Source organism: Leguminivora glycinivorella, chromosome 26 (assembly GCF_023078275.1).
Source record: "Leguminivora glycinivorella isolate SPB_JAAS2020 chromosome 26, LegGlyc_1.1, whole genome shotgun sequence".
Classification (NCBI taxonomy): domain Eukaryota; kingdom Metazoa; phylum Arthropoda; class Insecta; order Lepidoptera; family Tortricidae; genus Leguminivora; species Leguminivora glycinivorella.
In genome coordinates, this window is record NC_062996.1 from 7,869,542 (window position 1) to 7,888,387 (window position 18,846).

General features: G+C 39.5%; 1 protein-coding gene across 18 annotated transcripts in view; it reads left to right on the forward strand.

Moving 5' to 3' along the window:
• The window catches only part of LOC125239878 (zinc finger protein 883-like), a 202,214-nt gene that overhangs the window by 150,715 nt on the left and 32,653 nt on the right, over positions 1-18,846 (forward strand). For 2 of the 18 annotated variants that reach the window (XM_048147609.1, XM_048147610.1), the window contains exons 5-6: positions 10,183-10,233; positions 10,749-10,820. The exons of 12 other annotated variants lie outside the window; for them this stretch is intronic. In XM_048147609.1, the coding sequence (XP_048003566.1) occupies positions 10,183-10,233; positions 10,749-10,820 (123 nt within the window). Of the gene's footprint in view, positions 1-8,019; positions 8,346-8,448; positions 8,597-9,043; positions 9,116-9,816; positions 9,877-10,182; positions 10,234-10,748; positions 10,821-18,846 lie in introns of those variants that run through there. 4 more of the 18 variants (XM_048147607.1, XM_048147608.1, XM_048147611.1 and 1 more) reach the window with 4 other exon arrangements.

Below are 18,846 nucleotides of genomic sequence, written 5' to 3' on the forward strand. Positions count from 1 at the left end.
ACATTCGGACATGCAAAAGCAAATCGAGTTGAACCGTGGTCGTCGCTGCGGTCAAACATGTGATATCAAAACTGATTGTGTGAAGATTACAAGTACACTGTAATTTATTCATTATATTAAAGATAAAGAAATATTTATTAGCGCAAAGGTAAGTACATAGTAATGACGATCAATATTTACAACACAACATTCTATTAATCAACATCAGAAAAATGTATGTTTGTTTCAGATGAAGAGTTCTCCGTCAAGCCGGAGCCGGCGGCCGAGGGCGATGAGATGTCGCGTGAGTACCAACCCGAATGGGAAACACGAACTGTTAGATGTCGCTACAGGTCCCATTGACCAATATGCCGCAGCGCTCACCCAAGGCAGTACTTTTCCAGTTTTATTCTAAGCCTAGTGGCATCGATTGCAGACGTTTTTGCTTGTCAAGAAGTTACAAACTGTATCGTTGGGAAGGTTTGCCCATCTTCGATCCAATACTTACCTACACCACACCTCGGACACTGGCGATCAAATATATGAAAGAGTTCTTAGCACACAGTCTAAGCTCGTGTAGGTGAACGCGTACCATGCTTGTATGAGTGAAATATGACAGGTCGACTGTTAGCATTTTTGACAGGCGGTAACTGTGAAGTAACCGAGAGGGGATGGGCGGCACTTTCAGCGGGGAGCGGGAGTGGCCATACTGTACGATAGTACTCTTTATTATACTGTGCCTACACCGGCAGCGCACGGTGGGCTAAAATACGGCTCTCATACAAATAGAAAATCAATTTTGAAATAGTTTGATTTTTTTCGAATTTTTATTACTAATATATCCCGAAACAAGTGTAACGACGGTCAAGTAGATATTCTCACTAAAAAAAGGTGCAAAATTTGTAAATTGTAGGACTCACCGGCCAAATGAGTATCTTCATAAAGCGCGTGTCTTTCTAAACATCTACGTGGGCGGAATCATCGACGAGCCGATTAAAAAAAAATTACCTATTGAAATTATAGGGGCGACGGTTTCTCGTACATAGAAAACTTTAATTACGCGCCTTTTTTTAGTGACTAGATTTGCTTGACCGCCTCGTAATAAGTGGATTTCACTCAGTGAATAATTTCTTACCTTGCAGATGGTTTGGTAAATATGTGTGGGCTGGGGTATAATTTCTTTTTAACCGCCTTCCAAATCTCAAGGGAAGGGGTTCTCAATTCGTCTGTATTTTTTTTTTATGTTTGTTCCTCGATATCTCCGTCGTTACTGGACCGATTTTGGAAAAAAAAATTTTTTGATTGAATGTATATAATTTAGACTAACACGATTTGCACTCATAATTTTAGAACAAAACGGGACTTAATCGCGTAAACACTTACATTTTACACTTAGATATCGAATAACAAACATTAAAAAATATACAGACGATTTGATAACATAATCCAACATTTGAAAGTATTTATCACCAGAACCCCAAAGGAAGGCGGTTTTTTTTTCTAAAAATTATTAATTTAAAGTCTATGATTTGTAACTGCTAAATGATATGTTGCAGTGTGTTCGGACAGCAGCGCCCGCGCCAGGGAGCAGCTCGCGATGGCTTGCTCCGTGGTGCTCGAGCGCCTCCGCGGCGATGCAACTGCTCACAGCGGGGCCAAACCAATCGCCTGCGAACACTGTGGCGAACGTTTTAGAAACGAAACTATCTTAAGGAAACACATTCAAGAGACACACTTGCCGCCAGCGCCCAAACAATTTGCTTGTGATTTTTGTAGTGCTACATTCCAAACTGAATCACTTATTTTAGAGCATAAAAAAATCGAACATGGTGTCACGAATTTCATGTGCGCTCATTGTGATTATTCAACAATATCCAAGAGATGTTTGCGAGCTCATTTAAAAAGTCACTTCAGTTTCAAAAGGGTGATTAAAAGTGATTTACACAAACATCAGGCGATATACTACGAAGATAAGAAGACACACAAAGCAACACACCTAAGATTAAGTACCAGAGTAAGACCTTATAAGTGTAGTTATTGCGACTACAAGGTCAGTGACAGGCCAACCTTAAGAATACATGAAAGGAGACATACTGGCGAAAAGCCTTTTCAATGTAGCCACTGCGATCACAAATGCAGTGCGAAATCAGACTTACAACGACACCAAAAAATACACACCGGAGAAAAGCCTTACGCATGTAGTCTCTGTGCTTATAAATGCGATAAGAAATTTGTTTTGAAAAGTCACCAAATAATACATACCGGGGAAAAGCCTTACGCATGTAGCCAATGTGAGTTCCAGTGCAGTGATAGGTCAAACCTAAGAAGACATGTACTGGTACATACGGGCGAGAAGCCTTATCGATGTAGTCACTGTGCTTATAAATGCATTCAAAGATCACAGTTACTAGGCCACATGATGAGAATACACACCGGAGAAAAGCCTTACGCATGTAGCCACTGTGAGTACCGGTGCAGTGATAAGTCAACCCTAAGAACACATATAATGATACATACTGGTAATAAGCCTTTTCAATGTAGCCACTGTTCTTATAAATGCATTCAAAGTTCAAACTTACAAAGCCACATGAGAACACACACCGGAGAACAGCCTTATGCATGTAGTCTTTGTGCTTATAAGTGCAGTATAAAATCAAACTTACAGAGACACCAAAATATACACCGGAGAAAAGCTTTACATATAAATGCGGTACGAAATCCCAGTTACAGAGACACCAAAGAATACACACCGGAGAAAAACCTTACGTGTGTAGTCACTGTGAGTACAAATTCACTCTGAAAACACAGTTACAAAATCACATGAGATTATACACCGGAGAAAAGCCTTACGCATGTAGTCATTGCGACTACAAATGCATTCAGAAAGCTCACTTACAAAACCACATGAGATTACACACCGGAGAAAAGCCTTACGCATGTAGCCTTTGCGACTACAAATTCACTCAGAAAACAAGCTTACAAAGTCACATGAGATTACACACCGGAGAAAAGCCTTACGCGTGTAGTCACTGTGCTTATAAAAGCTGTACGAAATCAAACTTACGAATACACCAAAGAATAAATACCGGAGAAAAGCCTTACGCATGTAGCCACTGTCCTTTTAAATGCAGTACGAAATCAAGCTTACTAAGACATCAAAGAATACACACCGGAGAAAAGCCTTACGCATGTAGTCAATGTCCTTATAAATCCAGTACCAAACGAAACTTACAAAGACACCAAATAATACACACAGGAGAAAAGCATTACGCATGTAGCCACTGTGATTACAAATGCACTCAGAAATCATCTCTGCGACGTCACCAGAAGACTCACATTGGGATGAACCCTGACGACGCAGCAATGACCTAAATCAGAAACTTAGAGCATTGACATTTCACGCTCCTTCAATAAGGAAGGGGCTCCTGTCACGCAGCTCACGCGCGCTCCCGTGTGTTAATGGGATGGGATTTTGCCGTTCCAATTATTATATTAATAAAAATATGATTTATTTTCCCTGCTTTGTCTGAGAAGTTAAAGTGTGTGCTTTGTGCGTGAACATGATCGAACGGTGTGAAAATTAAAGAAAACAAAGGAGAGTGACAGCGATGGTAATACAGTTCACTTCTGTTAATTTGAGTAACAAATAAGTCAGTAGAAGTATTTTATTTATTTATTATTTCTCAGTATTTATTTTCCTTATTAGGTTAGGCATTTTACAATATGTACATGAAAACAAAATATAAAAAAATATTTATGATTACGGCGAGATTACAAAATGTAAATTGGATACAAAGCACAGCCCTTACCTTGTCAGGGAGTGTTGGGATCCTTGGAGTCGACATTTCGAGCGACGTCCAATTCCGTTCAAAAACTCGGTGTGCTCAATAGAGCGAGGGGATACTTTACTCCGGGGCAAAGAGTGCTCTTGTACAAGTCTCAAGTCAGACCCCACATGGAGTATTGCTGTCACCTTTGGGCAGGAGCACCTGGATACCAGCTTGCACCCTTTGACTCGGTCCAGAGACGCGTGTGCGAATTGTCGACGATCCCAAACTTACGGGCGGTATTGAACCCTTTTTTTAATACTACGTCGGCGGCAAACAAGCATACGGCCCGCCTGATGTAAAGCGGTCACCGTAACCTATGGACGCCTGCAAATCAAACTGTGTCACATGCGCGTTGCCACCCCATTAGAAACTTGTACATTCCCTTTTGCTGTGTTAAGTACACAGCAAAAAGGAGTGTACAAGTTCTAAGAAGGGTTCGGGTTGCCGACGACTCAAAGGACAATAGACGGAACAAGTTAGTTCCGTAAGTCCTCCTGTCATCAGCACACCGAACCCTCGTTGAGCTCTGGCATCCTTACTCACCGACAGGAACACACCACTATGAGTAGGGTCTTGTGCTATTAGGCTGCGGTCTTCTGTAAGGCGGAGGTACTACCCCAGTTGGACTCTGCTCTAGATTCGAGCGAGACGATATCCGCTGTGCTGTGCCCTACCACACAAAACAGAATATCATCCGCTATGCCCTACCTCCTACAGCCCTACCCTTAAGTCTAAGGAGAAACTTCGCCTCCTTATGTGTGATATTCTATCGCCTGTACAATGGGTTGTGTTCTGTCTGAGGAACTATTTGACATGACATGATGCCAACGTCCTTTTTTTAAATACCTATCCAACAATATATCACATGTTGGGGTTGGAATGAAAAAAAATATCAGCCCCACTTTACATGTAGGGGGGTACCCTAATAAAACATTTTTTTCCATTTTTTATTTTTACCAAATTTCAGCTTTCTAGTGCTAACGGTTACTGAGATTATCCGCGGACGGACGGACAGACAGACATGGCGAAACTATAAGGGTTCCTAGTTGACTACGGAACCCTAATGAGCTCAGCGGAGACTCGTCTTCATAGAACGCGTGCTTTCCTAAACATAATCGTTGGCGGAGTCATCACATCATCGAGCCAGACTTATTTCGCGCCTTTTTGGTGCCAATTTTTTTTCCCAGTCTGTATTTCCGTGTGTAAAACATGTATAAGTAATAAATAATAAAATGTTTAAACATTAATATGCCTTTCTTTTTATTCCACCAAGAACAAAAGACATGAGGTATTTGCAAGTTTCATGATATTATTTAATTATTTATTATTATTTATTAAGAAAAAAATTGGTTGTCTGTATAGTCGGTTTACGGACGGCAGTTTAACGTGATAACGTCAAACATTACAATAGTATAGACAGGGGCGGTCAGAGTATAGCAAAAGGGGCCCGATTCTGGGACTTTTTTCACGTTTTTTTATTTATTTATTAAAAATACACAAAAGTTAACAGTATTTCACCAAAGCACTTATGTGGTAATATAATTATGTACATGTTAAATTGACATAAATAAAAGCAAACACACTTAAAAGTTAAACTATGGTTATTACATTAATCACCTAAGGAGTGTAGAGTCTATGAACCTTAAGAGTTTTCTGTAAAACACACCAACACTATCAGCAAATATGTCAATATCGTCTGTCTCCAACATGATGCGGTTAAGAGCAGCTCGGGCTCGAGCGGTGCGCCGGCCGCCGCGAACAGGCGCCGCCGCCGCCGCGCCGGCACCGCGCCCGGCATGCCAACCACCACATTCGCTCTTGGCACTTGCAGTCCCATTCTCTCAAGCACGGATGCGTCATCTACTCTATGGTGAAACAGTTGGCGGTAATGCATAATATGCAGCAGTTTCCGTCTGGTTTCTAGAGTTTGAAGACCAACCATTCCTGTTACGAATAGAGAATATACAGATGGATACATATATGGGTAATATCCGTACAGTCGTTTGTAAATGTGCCTACAGAACTTCCTCTGCACTCTTTCTAGCATAGTGTTTTGTTCTTATTAGAAAGAATGCATTAAAATAAGCATCTTTTATAAATTAAAGTTTTTTTTAAAACCTACTAATTTAGGAGTTAGAGTGGTGCAAAGTTGCAAAATTTTCCCGTAGCATTACTAAGGCGCCAGAGACAGAAAGCGATATCGACGGAGCCCCGCTTATTACAGAAACTCCACAGAATAGGAGCCTTCGGCCGTTTGAAGATACCTAACGAACCTAACCTATACATACCTATATAAAAGTCGTCATTTTGTATCCTAGACCGTTTGCGAGACACGCGTTAATTTTATTAAAGTGCTAGTGCCATTTACTAATCTTAGAACCCTAATATCTCAGTAAATATTAATGGAGAAGAAAAAGTTTTTATGACAAAACATCCTTATTTAAACGTGTTCTATATGATTTATCAATATTAACATAGGTTATATTGGTAAAAAAAATCATCGTAAATTTATTAAGTCTCTGGCGCCTTAGTAAATACTATGGGAAAATTCGCAACTTCGTACTGCTCTAACTCCTAAATAAGTAGGTTTTTCAAACAACTTCATTCTATAAAAGATGCTTATTTTAATGCAATCTTTCATGTTTTTAAATTACAAACACTCAAAATGAAAATAATAAACACGGGCGCGCCATCTGTCGCAGCTGTGGTGCTTTACTCAGGCCACACGCTACAACCATACCGAGCCTTAAACAAAGGATACTATAGACTAGACAGCCAAATAATAATACCACTACCGAACGAGATGGTCACATACAAATTATAATAAGAGTGACAGAGAGCAAAATGTTATTTTTTGTCTTTGTCATAGTTTCACTTTTTCGCCGCTGCCACAAACGAGTTTGTGGCAAACAATAAGGACGTGACTTGTCAAGCTTATTATCCGCCCAAATTACGTAGGTTGTTTATGGTAAACTGTCAGCCATTTTTAAAGTGATTCTTAAATTAGCTCCATTATTCTATATCTGTCCCTTACGGGTGTACGCTTGTGTCAAGTCTATAGTATCCTTCGTCTGAGTACCGAGCGCATCGATCAGCCGCTTAGTTCCAACGCGCGCCAATAGATGGCGCTTAAGCTATATTGCGAAACGGGACAATGACGTCATCTTTTTCGTGCATGCTGCCCGTAGTAACGAGTTATTAGACGTTATCACGTCAAAATGGGACCAATCTGTACTTATTTATAGACGGTCAGCCAAATCTCGGCACTAGAAAAAGGCGGAAAATTTTATAAATGAAGGGCTCAGCAGACACTCGTCTTCATACAACGCGTGCCTTCCTAAACATGAACATTGGCGGAGTCATCACATCATCGAGCCGAGAATTGATTGAAAATGTAGGGTCGAAGGTTAAATTACCATAGAAAATTTTGCCTTTTTAGTGCCAACGTTTTCACAGCCTATATTTCCGTGTAAAACATGTATAATAAATAATAAAATGTGGAAACATAAATATGCATTTCATTTCCCCAAGAACAAGAACCATTTAATTTAATTGTAATCGTCCTTGACCAAGAACAAAAGACATTGCTTTGAGGTATTTGCTACTTACATGATATTGAGAAAAAATATACACCATAAGTATGTACAGCATGGCAAATAAGAGTCATAGTCATAGTCGTTTATTGCACCATGGTAAATAAATACAAGTTGTTACAAAATAATACATAGTTCCTCATGGACCCTGGTAGGGTCTAGCAAACATTTCCTTAAATTAAGTACATATTAAAAAAATAACAAATAAATAAATATTAACATTATACACACAAACAACACAAAAAAACAAATGTAAACATTATAGACGGTCATGTCTAAGCACATTGTTTCATTGGATCCAAGTCACGTCAACCAAATCTTGGCAAATTCTTTAATAATCTTGACACTGAAAAATGGCGCCGCCGTCTTTGTAAAACGCTTATCATGTATCAACTATTGAGTTACTATTGTACACCTTTTGTACGAGAACAGTAAATTAGTTTAATTTTTATGCTGTTTTTGTCAGCCTGCATTGAAGATTTTTTTATCTCGCTCTCACTTATTTGAATTCGAAGCCTCGGTACGGTCGTGTGTTAACTTCTTAACGTATGTCAAAATCAAAACTGTCAAGTGCTGACTGTCACTTCAGTTCGAAGGTTAGGTTATGTTGTTAAAAAATATAACTAAATGGAATAATAACAATAACACTACTTGCTCTTGCTCCTGGTTAATGTTAGCATCTGTTAGGTTCTACATTTTTATTTCAAATACATTATTATTTCACATAAGATAATTCCCGTTGTTGGAGTTTGGCAGTCACGGCTACTTGTAGGAATTGGCGTATGCAATACGCATGACAAGCGTAGCGGTTGCGATGGACGTGATGCAAGCGTGTCGCTGCTGCCTGCTTTGTCCCCCGGACAAAGACCTGACGACGCCGCACACACATCTCGGCAAAACGGAGATATATGCCGACATGATCAAGGAGTGTTTTGATATTCAAGTAAGTTGTGTGCACAAATTTAAAAGTGTGTGAAGTCAATGGATGGTACTGTCATAAATGTTAGGACAGCATGGTGTTTAATTAAATGTGTGAATGGTTTAAGTTGCAGCTGGCAGTGGGCGGCTCGGGCTCGAGCGGCATCTGCTGTACGTGCGTGGGCCGCCTGCGAGACGCGAGCGACTTCAAGCTGCAAGTGCAGCGCAGCCAGGCGGAGCTGCAGGCGCGCTCGCAGGGAGCGAGCCTCGTCAAAGGTCCGTGTATTGTGAGAAGCAAATAAACAGATATCTATCTATCTATCTGGGTCCACTCAGCAGGTTGGTGACTTATATATCCAGCCAAAACCAGAATCTGGTTGGATACCGGTTAGAGTTTTAGTACCTAAACTAAGAATAAAATTTGAGTATCATTAGTCACATAGTAATCAATATTATGGTTAGATTTAACTCACAAATAAATATAAGCATTAGATAGTACAAAATACTGTGAATTAAGTTCATTTCCTATCAGGATTCAGTTTGGTTTCTAATCATTAACATTCCTATAACTTTGCTTCGTTTAGATAAAAACTTCAGACTGAATATTCAGTGATTTGCTGGGGTGGTCGGCATGTTAGAATCCGGCCAAACTATCCGTGGCATCTCTAATAGTGTCATGTTTTGTGTTTGTAGGGAGTGATTTGTTTTATTTGTTTGCTCTAGAGGAAGAATCTGCAGTAGAGTGTGAAAACCCAAAAGTGCAAGACACAGATGAGTCTTGTGGGCCTGAGCCAGGTGAGTCTACTACGCGGCAATGATACATAGTCATTATTATTATTTAACTCCTCATGAGCTCAAGCACGGAGCAACATGCAACTGAGAGTTATTTATGTGACTGCTATACATTATGATATGCATTAAAACATGTTGGTTTAGCAAACGAGCCTAAAGGCGAGATTCATATTATGATAATGCAAGTCTTACAAGTTATGTGATGTAATCTTGTTATATTGGTGAACAATAAAGAATATTTGTATTATATTGTATTGTATTGTCTTTAATGCCTAATTATGTACAGTTGCATACATAACTTTATCTTCATCTATATAATAAGTTTCTACAATAATATTATAATATGTACGTAGGTGTATGGTCCATCTAAATATAGGGAAGAGGTAAATCAAGTTATGTTTGTTAGTCAGTTCACTTTTGAAAAATTTGATATTTGTAATGAAACAAACGACTGATTGATGAACTCCAATAGCAATCATATTTCTTCTAAACAAACATTCTTAAAGTTTAATGTAATTAAAGTATTGGTTGCCGATATCTCAAAATAAAAATTGAAATGCACTGGCAGATACAGATTTCCTAATACATTTGCTTATCGCTCCTACGCATATTTAGAGAACCTATGGTATGGATGTAAATTGTAAATAAAATAATTATGTGGAATTTGATAAAATATCTGCTGCTTATAAAGTCGTTTGGTTCAGGTGAAGAGCCCGCGGTCAAGCCGGAGATGCTGGATGAAGGCACACCTGAGGAGATATTGCGTGAGTAGTCAGTTTAACTATATGTAGGTTTAGAAGTGACCAGAACAGCAGATGGCTAAATTTATACATACAATACAACAGGCCTCACAATCGTCTTGTAGATTTTCATCAATATTCCCTAATTCTACCTTTTTTTGAAATTATCGATATGAACAGCACTGGTCTAAATGTCGTGACATTAGTGCATAATGACCTGTCAATTTAGAACCAAGTTTAGCTGCGTGGCCACACTGAAGGAGATCTGTAGCACAAGGCACGGCCCGGAGCGAGGTCGACGCGATCCCACGAACAGTATGTTTGTTTCAGATGAAGAGTTCACAGTCAAGTCGGAGTCGGCCGAAGACGATGAGATGTCGCGTGAGTACCAACCCGAATGGGAAACACAAGCTGTAAGAAGTCGCTACGGGTCCCATTGACCAATATGGTGGAAAATTTCGCTGTCTTGGTTGAAGTCTTGTTGGCTCAGTTGGCAGAGCGCTGGAATATAGATCCGGAGGCCGCCAATTCAAGTCTCACCCGAGGCAGTACTTTGCCACTTTACCACTTATTTAAGTTGATGTAAACCTACTTACTAATAATATATAATCTTTATTGTTTTGCTCAATAAGCACCTAACTACATTACACTGACCTACTGACACGAAATGCCTTAACCTTGACATTGGCGGAGACGTCGACGACCCATAAGCAAAATGTGTAGTCACAGGGCACAGACTACCATATCTCGACACAGGCAATGTAATAATATTTTTTATTTATTTTAAATAGGAAAGTATCTTAACTTGATGACTCCGGCCAAAGTATACATTGCATCTCTAATAGTGACATGTTTTGTGTTTGTAGTGAGTGATTTGTTTTGTTTGTTTGCTCTAGAGGAAGAATCTGCAGTTGAGTATGAACACCCAGAAATGCAGGACACAGATGAGTCTTGTGGGTCCGAGCCAGGTGAGTCTACTAGTCATAGTCATTATTATTATTTAACTTTTCATGAGCTCAAACGTGGAGCAACATCTCGGTATCCATCCCGTATTTGTTCCGGAGTCATGTATGTTTTATATCTAATATAAGTATTTGTATACAGCGTGTGGATCCCATACGGGGAATAATGTATCCAGTTATAGTATCTGATCATACGAATCGTATAGGATAATCTTTTTGTTAAAAAGTATTATTAATTAAGACCAATGACTTATAATTTCTGACCAAGCAGCAATGTCCGCCGTCCAACTTGACATGACATAAACGTTATTTCGTAATGACGTTTATGTAGGTACGCTAATTGATGTGAACGTAATACATTACGTGCTGAATTATTGTGTATCAAAAAAAATATCTCATCTATTAAAAAAAAACATGTAGTTAGGCTCCCTAGGTCCGGTCCGGTACTAATCGTTATCAAGATATTCGCCTGTATGGAATACGTTTTGCTATCTGAGTACCCAATACACAAGCCTTCTTGAGCTTACCGTGAGACTTGGTCAATCTGTGCAAGAATGTCCTATAATATAATAATATTTCTGTATATACTTCAATAAATCACAGACCACATCTTGTGAGTTAGTTGCTATCCCTCATTACTTGGCTCGTGGCTATACCTACTGTACTAGCCTGCCGCTTATAAAGTTGTTTGGTTCAGGTGAAGAGCCCGCGGTCAAGCCGGAGATGCTGGATGAAGACGCACCTGAGGAGATATTGCGTGAGTAGCCAGTTTGACTATAGGTTTAGAAGTTAGTAGTTAACATCTGTTTAAAATATGTGACATTGAGACTGATCAACCAGACTATGACAATAAGTAAACTAGTGGCTCTGGGAGCCAAAGACCTATTACGCTACTCGCTTAGAAAACGCAAACGTACTTAGTTTTTAAAGTCACGATGGTCCTAAACGCCTTTTAAACGTTTTTGCCTAACACTGGAGTGGACAAAAAATTTGGAATCAATAATCAGGAATCTGGTTGCAAAATTTCTATGGAGACTTGCGACCTGTAGATGAGAACATCCCGACATGCAAAAGCAAATCGGGTTGAACCGTGGTCGTCACTGCGGTCAAACATGTGATATCAAAAGTGCTTGCTTGAAGATTACAAGTACACAGTAATTTATTCATAATATTCTAATAATCAACATCAGAGAATGTATGTTTGTTTCAGACGAAGAGTTCTCTGTCAAGTCGGAGGTGGCGGCCGAGGACGATGAGATGTCGCGTGAGTACCAACCCGAATGGGAAACACGAACTGTTAGATGTCGCTACAGGTCCCATTGACCAATATGCCGCAGCGATCACCCAAGGCAGTACTTTTCCACTTTTAAATTTATTCTAAGCCTAGTAGCATCGATTGCAGACGTTTTTGCTTGTCAAGAAGTTACAAACTGTATCGTTGGGAAGGTTTGCCCATCTTCGATCCAATACTTACCTACACCACACCTCGGACACTGGCGATCAAATATATGAAAGAGTTCTTGGCACACAGTCTAAGCTCGTGTAGGTGAACGCGTACCATGCTTGTATGAGTGAAATATGACAGGTCGACTGTTAGCATTTTTGACAGGCGGTAACTGTGAAGTAACCGAGAGGGAATGGGCGGCACTTTCAGCGGGGAGCGGGAGTGGCCATACTGTACGATAGTACTCTTTATTATACTGTGCCTACACCGGCAGCGCACGGTGGGCTAAAATACGGCTCTCATACAAATAGAAACTCAATTTTAAAATTGTTTGATTTTTATCGATTTTTTTGACGAATATACATACATACATGCAATCACGCCTGTATCCCAGGGAGGGGTAGTCAGAGCACATGAAACTACTCAAGTTTCAGTGCCACTCTTGGCAAATAAGGGGTTGAAAGAAAACGAAACTATGACATTGCAGTGACAGGTTGCCAGCCTCTCGCCTACGCCACAATTTAACCCATATCCCACAGTCGCCTTCTATGACACCCACGGGAAGAAAGGGGTGGTGAAATTCTTAACCCGTCACCACACGGGCAGACGAATACATCCCGAAATAATTGTAACGACGGTCAAGTAGATCTTCTGACTAAAAAAGGGTGGCAAATTTGTAAATTGTAGGACTCACCGGCCAAATAAGTATCTTCATAAAGCGCGTGCCTTTCATAACCTCGACGTTGGCGGAGTCATCGACGAGCCGTAACATTAAAAAACTGTTGAAAATGTAGGGGCGACGGTTTCCCGTCCATAGAAAACTTTAATTAAGCGCCTTTTTTAATGGCTAGATTTGCATGACCGCCGCGTTATAAGTGAATTTCACCCAGTGAATAATTTCTTACCTGTTTGCAGATGGTTTGGTAAATATGTATGGGGTATGATTTATTTTTAATTTAACGTCTATGATTGGTAACTGCTAAACTATATGTTGCAGTGTGTTCGGGCGGCAACGCCCGCGCCAGGGAACAGCTCTCGATGGCTTGCTCCGTGGTGCTCGAGCGCCTCCGCGGCGACGCGACTGCTCACAGCGGGGCCAAACCAATCGCCTGCGAACACTGTGGCGAACGTTTTAGAAACGAAACTATCTTAAGGAAACACATTCAAGAGACACACTTGCCGCCAGCGCCCAAACAATTTGCTTGTGATTTTTGTAGTGCTACATTCCAAACTGAATCACTTATTTTAGAGCATACAAAAATCGAACATGGTGTCACGAATTTCATGTGCGCTCATTGTGAGTATTCAGCAATTTCCAAGAGATGGTTGCGAGCTCATTTAAAAAGTCACTTCAGTTTCAAAAGCGTGATTAAAAGTGATTTACACAAACATCAGGCGATATACTACGAAGATAAGAAGACACACAAAACAACACACCTAAGATTAAATACCAGAGTAAGGCCTTATAAGTGTAGTTATTGCGACTACAAGTTCAGTAAAAGGTCAACCCTAATAATACATGAAAGGACACATACTGATGAAAAGCCTTTTCAATGTAGCCACTGCGATCACAAATGCAGTGCGAAATCAGACTTACAACGACACCAAAGAATACACATCGGAGAAAAGCCTTACGCATGTAGTCTCTGTGCTTATAAATGCAATAAGAAATCACACTTACAGAGACACCAAAGAATACACACAGGAGAAAAGCCTTTCGCATGTAGTCACTGTGAGTACAAATTCACTCAGAAAACACAATTACAAAACCACATGAGATTACACACCGGCGAAAAGCCTTTCGCATGTAGTCATTGCGACTACAAATGCATTCAGAAAGCACACTTACAAAACCACATGAGATTACACACCGGAGAAAAGCCTTACGCGTGTAGCCATTGCGACTACAAATTCACTCGGAAAGCATACTTACAAAGTCACATGAGATTACACACCGGAGAAAAGCCTTACGCATGTAGTCACTGTGCTTATAAAAGCAGTACGAAATCAAACTTACGAAGTCACCAAAGAATACACACCGGAGAAAAGCCTTACGCATGTAGCCACTGTCCTTTTAAATGCAGTACGAAATCAGGCTTACGAACACATCAAAGAATACACACCGGAGAAAAGCCTTACGCATGTAGTCAATGTGCTTATAAATCCAGTACCAAACGAAACTTACAAAGACACCAAATAATACACAGGAGAAAAGCATTACGCATGTAATTACAAATGCACTCAGAAATCATCTATGCGACGTCACCAGAAGACTCACATTGGGATGAACCCTGACAACGCAGCAATCACCTAAATCAGAAACTTAGAGCATTGACATTTCACGCTCCTTCAATAAGGAAGGGGCTCCTGTCACGCAGCTCACGCGCGCTCCCGTATGTTAATGGGATGGGATTTTGCCGTTCCAATTATTATATTAATTAAAAATATGATTTATTTTCCCTGCTTTGTCTGAAAAGTTAAAGTGTGTGCTTTGTTCGTGAACATGATCGAGCGGTGTGAAAATTAAAGAAAACAAAGGAGAGTGAGGGCGATGGTAATACAGTTCACTTCTGTTAATGTGAGTAACAAATAAGTCAGAGAGTAGAAGTATTTTATTTATTTATTATTTCTCAGTATTTATTTTCCTTCTTAGGCTAGGTATTTTACAATATGTATATAAAAATAAAATATAATAAAATATTTATTATTACGGCGAGGTTACAAAATGTAAATTGGATATAAATATCTTAATACTGTTCTAAACTAATAATATTAAATTAACATTTCTATAATAACCAAGCACAACATTCAAATATAAATTACATGAACGAAAATTATTAAATTAAATTGAGATCATAAGTATACTTAGTATGTGATAATTTTGTTACAAGTACGATAGTTTTCATGTATATTCTTAAATGTATACAATAGTGCTATAATCAAGATTTTCAATTTCGCACCTTACTATTAGCACCACTTGGAAACCTTCGTGGCCTAAATATGGTACTCGATTGAAAAGCTCTATTATATTACATTTGTCTAAAATACTATTTCGCTTTTTATTTTCAATTTTTTTATTATTGATCCAATTCACGACTACTTACCGAAAAGTTTCGATGCAAGTCCGGTAAAGTTATTCAAGACGCAATAAAACTATAATTGTAAACACAAAAACCACTTCTTTTGAGCAGGCTGGTGAAAGATGCTCGCGAATGTTGGATTATGTAGTCTCGGTAAAACACAGGTTTGTGCGTTCACCGTTAAGGAAACCCGATTTATTGTGGTTCCACAGTTCCAAAGCACAGCCCTTACCTTGTCGTGTTGGGATCCTTGGAGTCGACATTTCGAGTGACGTAACGTCCAATTCCGTTCAAAAACTTGTTGTGCTCAATAGAGCGAGGGGATACTTTACTCCGGGGCAAAGAGTGCTCTTGTACAAGTCGCAAGTCAGACCCCACATGGAGTATCGCTGTCACCTTTGGGCAGGAGCACCTGGATACCAGCTGGGTGCAAGCTTTGACTCGGTCCAGAGACGCGTGTGCGAATTGTCGACGATCGAAAACTTACGGGCGGTATTGAACCCTTAAGTCTAAGGAGAAACTTCGCCTCCTTATGTGTGTTCTGTCGTCTGTACAATGGGTTGTGTTCTGAGGAACTATTTGACATGATGCCAACGTCCTTTTTTCATCATCGCACTGCTCGCCATCCTCGTGCGGTTTCAGAGGAATTTCCTCCCGCGGACGCCTCGGCTGTGGAATGAGCTCCCTGCCGAGGTATTCCCGATGAACTGCAATATGGGGTTCTTCAAAAAAGGAGTGTACAAGTTCCTGGTACTGGTTACGTACTGGTACGTGTGGGTTCCAAGTATTGGGTCGGCAACGCGCATGCGGTGACCGCTTTCCATCAGGCGGACCGTATACCTGCTTGCCACCAACGTGGTATAAAAAAAGTGTTTTCCTTTTAAAAAAATATCCTGCAGAAAAGGACGATTGAAAATTTTAAGTTTAACTTTTTCATGGTGCACCATCCAACTGGAGTGTACGAGTAGGTACGAGTATGTATGATGTTCTTATACAATAGAAACAGAAACTCTGTGTGTTGAATTACACTCAAAAAATTAAGAATTATTTAGATTTATCCAGGATCCCGTCATCAGAACTTGCTTTTGATAGAAATGGGAACAATCTCAGGGCCATTTCTCAAAATTTTGGCACCGACAGGTGAATGATTTGCTTTTTTTTAAATGTCGCATTTAAAAAAAAAATTGTAGGGATCGTTTGAATGCGTCTCAAACATTTCAAAAATGTCAAAGGCACCGATATCAATTAATTATTTTAGAAGTTATAATCGATTAAAATTCAGGTGAACGACATCATGATCAGGTGAAGGATAAATATACACAGGTTATCGACAACAGCAGCAGGTTAACGACAAATTAGTACAAATTTGTATGACACATTTGACAAGTTAACGACAAGCGTCGCTAACCTGCGTCCGTAGTCGATCACCTGTAGTTTGGTGGTCATTCACCTGATATGGACGTCATTCACCTGCCCATCAGCATTATAATAGTTTTTAACCGCCGCCCAAATCTCAAGGAAGGGGGTCATTAATATTTTATACCCGACCTTTAAATAAAATTATAATATAATAGCTACTCTGAAGTATAATGAAGTGACTTCACTTCAAGCAATCACTTGCTTACTTACACGGTATTTAGACTATAATTAATATTTCATTTTTTATATTTTTTAAAGGGGGCAAAAAACAAATGAAAAAATTAAAATATGTAAATAAATCACAGAAGAGTTACTTTTAACTATAAAAATATAAGGATGATTATTATCATAATACTCATATTCTAGCTTATGTTTTAATACTCATTATTACTTCCTTTATTTATTTTGCTTCTTAGGCTAAGCTTTTTATAATATGAATATAAAAGTAAAATACAAAAACACATACAAAACAATATAAAAAACATATAAACACATTATAAAAAACCTAACCTAGGGTGCCGCCAGCAGCGGGGCAGGGCCCAAGCTGCCGGTGGTTAGGGCTGCAGAGAGAGGAACCGTCGGACTATCCGCGCCGTGTCCAAGATCACCGCCTTCTGCATCTGGCCCTTGATCCAGCCACCTAGCGAGAGTCTCTTAAGATGTTGGTCGAGACTCTTCGCTATGAGACCGTTCGCTGAAACGACTATCGGAACAATGATCGTTGAATCAACATCCCACATGGCGGTTATCTCGTGAGCCAAGTCTAGGTACTTACTGGACTTGTCCTTCTCGGCTTTCACGAGATTCTCATCATGGGGGATGGTGATGTCAACGAGCACTGCCCGGCGTTGCAGTCGATCTATTATTACAATGTCAGGCTTATTGGCTACAATAGTCCTGTCAGTGATAATAGATCGATCGATAATACTCATTATCATTACTTATTGATCCGATTGATCGCCCCTCGTAATGGTTCATCTGGCTTATGACAAGTGATCGACGTGTCGGTTTCCTGTCACTGAGTCGTTCACCTGGCTTTATCGCACAGGTGAAGGACACACACCACAAAAAAGCAACAATCCTTTGAGAAATGCAGCCTAAACCGATATAACAGTAATACTTTTCTCATTTAACGCACAAAACAAATATTGAAGGTGTAAAAAAGTATTATTACGATTGGTAAATTTATCATTATTGTCATCACCCTGTCCCAAAATGTCGTTCACTTGCCTATTTTAGCCAGGTGAACGATGCACAGGTGACCGACAAAATGCCAGTTATTTCGCCAAAACTCAAAAAGTATTTGCCAAACGAACTAAATATTTAGGCGCCTAAAAATAAGCAACAAAATACAAAACATATGTTACAGTTAATACATTATCTCAAACAATAACCAGTTTATGATTGACAGAATAACGACTACTTACCCGTTACAAACTCCCGTTCGAGGTAATTAAAAATTTATATTTTCTAATCAAGGCGTAGTGAGCACGTGCCGTTGCTTACAGGTGATGGCCGATACTGGCGGCTTCGATTCATGCGGGGTGGGGCGGCAGAGGTGGAGTAGGGATCGCACAGTGCTTGCGAGTTTGTCTCGACAGGTCAACGACAAAAACGGCCGTGGACAAACTTTAAAGCCAAATAACTTGGAACATAGGTGTAATATTACTATCAGATACTCTAGTTTTAAAAGTTAAGGATATATGCAAATAAAATACAGCAATAAAGGTAAGTAAAGTTAATAATTTGTGTACTTTTAACAACTCGAAACATGAGTACTCCGCGTTGGGACACGGAAGGTGAACGACAAAACTTAGTTAAAATTATTATTTATTTCATTAATATAAAATAAATTCATTTCAAAGCATCAGGCCTCTATGTAAAAACTGTCTTTTAATATGTATTGATAATTTATTTATGAAGATATTGTATAGTAAAAAAAAAAGTTCTAACATAAACGTACTGACAGGTGGGGGTGGCAAAATTTTGAGAAATGACCCTGTACTTATTTATCAGCCAAATCTCGGCACTAGAAAAAGGCGGCAAATTTTATAAAATGAAGGGCTTAGCGGAGACTTATCTTCATAGA